The sequence below is a fragment of the Chiloscyllium plagiosum genome, chromosome 36 (genome assembly GCF_004010195.1).
Source record: "Chiloscyllium plagiosum isolate BGI_BamShark_2017 chromosome 36, ASM401019v2, whole genome shotgun sequence".
NCBI lineage: Eukaryota > Metazoa > Chordata > Chondrichthyes > Orectolobiformes > Hemiscylliidae > Chiloscyllium > Chiloscyllium plagiosum.
The window spans coordinates 408,624-416,813 of NC_057745.1; the positions used below are offsets into that span (position 1 = coordinate 408,624).

An 8,190-nucleotide genomic window follows, 5' to 3' on the forward strand; every position below is an offset into this window, starting at 1 on the left:
ACCCCCACCCTCCTCTAGCTTATCTCTCCACGCTTCAGGCTCTCTGCCTTTATTCCTGATGAAGGGCTTTTGCCCGAAATGTCTATTTTACTGCTCCTCGGATGCTGCCTGAACTGCTGTGCTCTTCCAGTACCACTAATCCAGAATCTGGTTTCCAGCATCTGCAGTCATTGTTTTTACCTAAAAATGAGGTGCCAACGTGATGAAGCTACCACCTAGGATTATTTGCATGCCAAACAGCATAAGCAGCAAGTGATAGGCAGAACTAAACAAACCCACAACCAATGGATCATATCTAACCTCTGCAGTCCTACCACATCCAGTTGTGAATGGTTGTATATGAGTAAACAACTCCCAGGAGGAAAAGGAGGCTCCACAAATCATCATTGATGGAAGAGCCCAGCGCATCAGTGCAAAAGGTAAGGCTGAAGCTTTCGCAGCAATCTTCAGCTAGAAGTGCGCATGGATGATCCATCTCTGTCTCCTCCAGTATTCTCTGAATTACAGACACCAACCTATGGCCAATTGATATCCACATTATATCAATTTGGAGGCACTGGCCACTGCACAGGACATGAGCCCTGGCAACATTCCAGCAATAGTACTGAAGAGTTGTGCTCCAGAACTTGCAGCTCCCCTAGCCAAGCTCTTCCAGTATGGTTACAACACTGGCATCTACCAGACAATGTGGAAAATTGCCCAGGTATGTCCTGTACTTTAAAGAAGGACAAATTCAATCTGGCCAATTACCACCCCATCGGTCTACTCTTGATCATCAATAAAGTGATGGAAGGTGTCATCAACAGTGCTATCAAGCAGCATCTGCTCACTAATGCCCAATTTGGGTTCCAACAGGGCCACTTGCCTCTTGATCTCATTACAGCTTTGGTTCAAACATAGAAGAGCTGAATTCTGGAGGTGAGGTGAGAGTGATAGCTCTTGATGTCAAAGCCATAATTGGGGTGAAAGACAGTATGGCATTGAGGACCCCTAGCAAAACTGGAATCAGTGGGTATCGGGTAAACCCTCCACTGGTTTGAGTCTCTCCCTGGTGCGTAGGAAGATGATTGTGGTTATTGGAGATAAGTTTTCTCAGTTTTCGGTCATCTCTGCAGGAGTTCCTCCGAGTAGTGTCCTGGGCCCAATGACCCTCCCTCTATCATAGGGTCAGAAGCGAGGATGTTCGCTGATGATTGCACAATGTTCAGCACCATTTGTGACTCCTCAGATACTGAAACAGTCCATGTTCAGAAACAAGAATCTGGACAATATTCAACTGACAAATAACATTCGCACCATACAAATGCTAGGTGATGACTATCACCAATAAGAGAAATATAACCACTGACCCTTGTCCTTCAATGTTATCATCATTGAATTCACCACTATCAACATTCTGGAGGTTACAACTGGACTCGTCACATAAACACAGTGGCTACAAGACCAGGTCAGAGGCTAAGAATATCGTAGCAAGTAACTTCTCTCCTGACTCCCCAAAGCCTGTCCACATCTACAAGGCACAAGTGAAGAGTGTGATGGCATATACTCTCCACTTGCCTGATGAACGCAGCTCCAACAACACTCAAAAAAAAATCTCAGCACCATTCAGGACAAAGAAGGCCGCTTGATTGGCAATACATTCACAAGCATCCACTCTCTCCACCACTGATGCTCAGTAACAGCAGTGTATACCATCTACAAGATGACTGTAAACGTTCATCAAAGATCCTCAGATAGCACACTCCAAAGCCATGATAACTTCCATCTACCAGGACAAGTGTAGTAGATTTGAGGGAACACCACCACCTGCAAGTTCCTTTCCAAGCTACTCACTATTCTGATTTGGAAATATTTTGCCATTCCTTCAGTATTGCTGGGTCAAGATCCTAGAATTATCTCCATAAGGGCATTGTGGGTCAATCCATTGCAGGGTTTCAAGAAGGCAGCTCACCAGCACCTTCTCAAAGGCAACTTGGGCCATGAAATTAATGCTGGCCAGCCAGTGACACCCACATCCATGAATGAATAAAAAACGTTGGGTCTGTTTGTGTGTCTACCTGAGGAGTAAATGACATTTGTCATAATTGCAGTTTGAGAAAGAGAAATCCATATTTTGGATTGGACTTTTGTTTCTTTGTGATCTCGTTTACAGATTTTCATTTTGGCAAATGCAAAGTATTATAGACTCAATCATTTTCAGCTGCTTCATCAATGACCATCCCTCCTTCACAAGGTCACGAGTGGGGATTTTTGTTGATGATTGCACAATGTTTAGCACTATTCACATCGCTTTGGATACTGGAGAGGCCTATATCCAAATGAGAAAGACCTGGGCAATATCACGGTCTGGGCTAGCAAGTGGTAAGTGATGTTTGCATCACTCAAGAGTCAGACAATGACCATCTCCAGTAGGAGAGAATCTAATTATCTCCTTGACATTCAGTGGCATGACCATTGCTGAATTTGTCACTGCCAGCATTCTGGTAGTTACTGTTGACCAGAAACTGAGCTAGATTGACCATATTAATGGCTACATGAGCAATCTGGTCGCAACAAATCCTGCAACAATCACCTTCTGACTCCCCTATGTCTGTCCACTGTCTACAAGGCACAAATCAGGCATGTGATGAGATCTCCCCACTTACCTTGATGATTGCACCTTCAGCAACATTCAGCCCACTCCATTGTGTTGAGCATAATTCACAAATTTGACAAAGTCTGATTGATTGGTCCCATATTCACAAACATTCACTCCTTTCATCGCCGACACGCAGTGTTTAAAATCGACAAGATTACCATATAAATTCACCAAAGCTTCTCCGACAGCACCTTCCTAACCCATAACAATTACAGTCTAGAAAGGCGAGGACAGCAGAGCTATGGGAATGCCACTATGTACAAGTTTCCCTCCAAGCCATTCACCATCCAGACAAGAAAATATATTGCCATTCCTTCAATGGTACTTTGTTAAAATTATGGATCTCCCTCTCAAACAGTTTTGTGAGTTACCTCCACCAAATAGACTGCAGCAGTTCAAGAAGGCAGCTCACTATCACTTTTTCAAGTGCAGATAGGGATGGACAATAAATGCTGGCCCAGCAAAAGTCACTAATCATGAATGAATAAAAATGCCTCAGTTTTGAAAGCAAGGTCTTTTCACGTTCATTCATGTGCTGTGTTAAAAGAACCGAAGAAACAGTGATTTGATGTGAGCCACATAATCTGGAGTAAGATCAAACAGAACATTACCTGAATCACCGAGCTGGGAATTTGTGTTGCAGACGTTTCGTCCCCTGTCTAGGTGACATCCTCGGTGCTTGGGAGCCTCCTGTGAAGCGCTTCTGTGATCTTTCCTCCGGCATTTGTAGTGGTTTGTCTCTGCCGCTTCTGGTTGTCAGTTCCAGCTGTCCGCTGCAGTGGTTGGTGTATTAGGTCCAGGTCAATGTGCTTATTGATTGAATCTGTGGATGAGTGCCACGCCTCTAGGAATTCCCTGGCTGTTCTCTGTTTGGCTTGTCCTATAATAGTAGTGTTGTCCCAATCAAACTCACGTTGCTTGTCATCTGCGTGTGTGGCTACGAAGGATAACTGGTCGTGTCGTTTCGTGGTTAGTTGGTGTTCATGGATGCGGATCGTTAGCTGTCTTCCTGTTTGTCCTATGTAGTGTTTTGTGCAGTCCTTGCATGGGATTTTGTACACTACATTTGTACACTAAGTAGGGGACGAAACATCTGCAACACAAACTCCCAGCTCGGCGAACAGAATCACAACAACGAGCACCCGAGCTACAAATCTTCTCACAAACTTTGGTTACCCGAATCACTTGAAATACCCAAAGACCATAATTGCTTCTTATTCAATTACTTCTTAAAATGTGATTTCACAAATGACTGAAGTCTGTAAATGGGTTACTGATTGTTCTAATCCTTTTCTCAAATACAGGGAAAATTAATTTTGATGACATTAATTTGGACAATTGTTATGATCCTGCTGTTAGTTATGAGCAGAGCAAGCTGGCCAATGTACTGTTCACCAGAGAACTTGCAAAGAAATTAAAAGGTGAGTGTTGTAGAATGTACCAGCACTGCCAAGGAAGATTGAACTGGCTGGGGCTCCCTCCTCTATAACTGAGAATAGTAAGGGGTGATCTGATAAATGTGTTTCAGATTATAAAATGATGATACAGAGTAGATGTAGAGATAATATACCTCTATCCATTGTGAGTAAGTAGCATTCAAGGCCCAGAAACATAAGATAATCATAACTTCATTAATAAATTTAGGGCAAACTGTTTTACCTAGTTTTGGATGGAATTTGTCAAATCAAGTCTTTAGTCTAAATGGATTGTAAGAAGGTGCTCTTTATTCAAGCTTGTACCAAAGCATTATGGGAGAGGCCTGAGGGTCAAGCTCCAAAACACTGCTGTTCACAGTTCAAAACAACATATTTATACATTTTCACATCATAATGGTTACATGCAACGTTGGTATAAAATAAATTATATGTCAATCTCTTACTGCAAAAACAGGATTTAGTTTAGATTTTTTTTTGCAAAGTATAGAGTTCTCTAAATTCAATAGAACTTCCATTTCCAGTTTATCTTCAGGACTTCTCCATTCCTACCATCTCTCCTCACACTGAAACCTTTCCTTATGATTAATGCTTGTGTAGCTATCTCAAGCTGTACAACTGGTCTCTGAACTCTAAGTTGACTATTGTGTGATACTAGTGACCTGTGATCCAGGGGTCATATAGCATGGCCTCTTGCCCAACGCAAATAACAGCTGCACTTTCAGTTAACTGAGGATTTTTCCCTCTTATGGACATGCAGTTAAACTACCTTAGCTACACTAACTATTTTCTTATTTGGATATATCTCAGCAAACTGCTTGCTGTCTCCCATACACCATACTCCAGAATGTTCTACATACTACGTTACTTCAACCTTGCATCCCTCCACCCAGCTTCTTCACATGACTTGTAAGTCAAAGTACAATTAATAGTCGGGCCCTGGGTAGTGTTGTCAAACAGGGAGGCCTAGGGGTTCAGGGACATAATTCTTTGAAATTTGCATCATAGGCAGACAGGATAGTTAAGGCATTTAGTACGCTTAATTGCTCAGACCACTGAGTATGGGAGTTGGGACGTTATGTTAGGTTTGGACAGGATATTGGGGAGGCCACCTTTGGAGTACTGTGTATGGTTCTGATTTACAAGGATGTTGCCAGGACTGGAGGAATTGAGTTATAAATAGAGGGGGGAGTAGCCTGGGCCTTTCCTTCCTCTGGAGTTAAGAGATGACCTTACAGAGGTTTCTAAAATTGAGGGGTGTAGATGAGATGAATAGCAAAGGTATTTTTCCTGGGGTAGGGGAGTTCAAAGTTAGACAGCATATTTTTAAGGTGAGAGGAGGAAGATTTAAAAGGGACCCGAGGGGCAATTTTTTCACAAAGTGGGTGATTCGAATGTGGAATGAGTTGCCAGAGGAAGTGGTAGATGCAGGTGCATTTACACTGCGTAATACACATTTGGACAGGTACATGAATAGGAAAGGTTTAGACGAATATGGGTCAAATGCAAGCAAGTGGAACTGGTTTAGTTTGGGAAACTTGGTTGGCATGGATGACTGAAGGATCTGTTTCTGTGCTGTATGACTCTTAAGACCTAGAGATTGCTTAGACTACACATTTGTTAGCACATCATTAGTGCGAAGTGAATAGCATTGATTTTATTTAGAGCTAAGCTAGCTAAATATATGGAAGGGGTTAGCTGGGGAAGGGTGAGTGGAGGTTCATGGAAAGTATAAATGGACCAAATGACCTATGTCTGTGCTAAGTACTTTTATAACAGTACTATGTATTGTATTCAGAGAGACAATTAAGCTGTTTATAATGAAGTCAGGGAGTACTGTTGATAATTGGGGGGACCAAGCTTCCAGTTATTAAGTTAACATAAGTTATTAGCCTTTAGGATCCTAATTCAGTATTTATGGGTATCTTCTTCATCCTTGCCTCTTTGAAGTTAAGATGTCTACTTAAGTGTGAAATGTATTGTTTAAGTTTTGTGTTTCCAAGTCAACAATAGCTTTTGTTTGGATGCATTAGAAAAATCTGCTTTTAATTAATATTAACATGTATTGTTTAATCCCAAACTCTGAAAAGTGCTTCAAGCATTTCCACTTTAAGAACTGACACCAGTGGATGCCAAATTATGACAAGCTTTATTGATCTGTTTGTTCTGATTTGAATCATAATTCTCAGGGAATCATCCTTATCAAACTTTGAGTATATATCCTAGATTTCACATATTTGCCTTTGTAATTGTCTGCCTTTATTTAGACACAGGAGTAACTGCCAATTGTCTCCACCCGGGAGTAATACAGACAGAGTTAATACGTCACCTGTACCCTACTCTGTCAATCTGGTTGAAGATTCTCCTGGTGCCTTTATCCATTCTGACCTTTAAGAGTGTACAGCAGGGAGCTCAAACAAGCATCTATTGTGCAGTTTCTGAGGAACTGGACAACGTTAGTGGTCTGTATTTCAGGTGAGGTTGCATTCTTTATTTGGTATTAAGGTCTACTTCTTGAAACAGTTGAAAGTGCGTGACTAAACATTTTGGTTCCCTCGATGTTTTCCTGCCAGGATTCCTGTGATGGTGAACACAACCAATGCACTCACTGATAAAGCAGATAATAAAGAAACAGTTACCAACCTGTCATGCTCTGGCTTTTCACAGTCTTGCACCATCTGTCCAGAGGTGTCAGTTTAGTGGTGGCAGATAGCATTCTTACCTCTGAGGCAGTAGGTCATAGGCTCAAGTCCTTTTTCAGAGACTTGAATCTAAAATCAAAGCTAAGAATAGGGCGGCACAATGGTTAGCACTGTTGCATCACAGCGCCAGGGTCCTGGGTTCAATTCCAGCCTTGGATGACTGTCTGTGTGGAGTTTGCACATTCTCCCTGTGTCTGCGTGGGTTTCCTCTAGGTGCTCTGGTTTCCTCCCACAGACCAAAGATGCGCAGGTCAGGTGAATTGGCCAAGCTAAATTTCCCATAGTGCTAGGTGCATTAGTCAGAGGGAAATGGTCTGGGTGGGTTCCTCTTCGGAGGGTCAGTGTGGACTTGTTGGGTGGAAGGGCCTGTTTCTGCACTGTTGGAGGTGTTTCTGTTGGACAATGTTAAAGCAAGGGCCTATTTGCTGTGTCTCAGGTGGATATAGAAATTTTAGTGCAATATTTTTGAGAAGAGCAATGGATCACTCGATAATATCTTTGCCAAATATTTACTCATCAGTCAACATCACTGAAAAGGTTGATCTGACCATTAACAACTTGCTAGTTGTGAGATCTTGCTATGTACAGCCTGAATGCATTCAAACATTACGACAATGACTATCTTTTCTCATTGTATTACACAGACATTTTAAGGATGTGAAAACTGCATTGTTAATGCAAATCTATTATTTGCATTTGTTGCTGTATTGCAGTTTCACAGTGTATCACATTGCTTTTGAAATGTTGCATCAAGGAGCATGTCATAGAGTCATAGCGATGTACAGCATGGAAACAGACCCTTCGGTCCAACCTGTCCATGCCGACCAGACATCCCAACGCAATCTAGTCCCACCTGCCAGTACCCGGCCCATATCCTCCAAACTCTTCCTATTCATATACCCATCCAAATGCCTCTTAACTGTTGCAATTGTACCAGCCTCCACCATATGCTTTGGCAGCTCATTCCATACACATACTACCCTCTGCGTGAAAAAATTGACCCTTAGGTCTCTTTTATATCTTTGCCCTCACACCCTAAACCTATGCCCTCTAGTTCTGGACTCCCTGACCCCAGGGAAAAGTCTTTGTCTATTTATCCTATCCATGCCCCTCATAATTTAGTAAACCTCTATAAGATCACCCCTCAGCCTCTGACGCTCCATGGAAAACCACCCCAGCCTGTTCAGCCTCTCCCTGTAGCTCAGATCCTCCAACCCTGGAAACATCCTTGTAAGTCTTTTCTGAACCCTTTCAAGTTTCACAACATCTTTCCGATAGGAAGGAGATCAGAATTGCATGCAATATTCCAACAGTGGCCTGACCAATGTCCTGTACAGCTGCAACATGACCTCCCAACTCCAGTACTCAATACTCTGACCAATAAAGGAAAGCATACCAAACGCCGCCTTCACTATCC

General features: G+C 42.4%; 1 protein-coding gene across 1 annotated transcript in view; it reads left to right on the forward strand.

The window, feature by feature from the left end:
* Window positions 1-8,190, forward strand: part of LOC122540832 (retinol dehydrogenase 12-like) — a 32,039-nt gene that overhangs the window by 18,940 nt on the left and 4,909 nt on the right. The window contains exons 4-6 of the mRNA XM_043677048.1: window positions 2,153-2,333; window positions 3,897-4,059; window positions 6,339-6,546. Coding sequence (XP_043532983.1) covers window positions 2,153-2,333; window positions 3,897-4,059; window positions 6,339-6,546 — 552 coding nt within the window. The remainder of the gene's footprint in view (window positions 1-2,152; window positions 2,334-3,896; window positions 4,060-6,338; window positions 6,547-8,190) is intronic.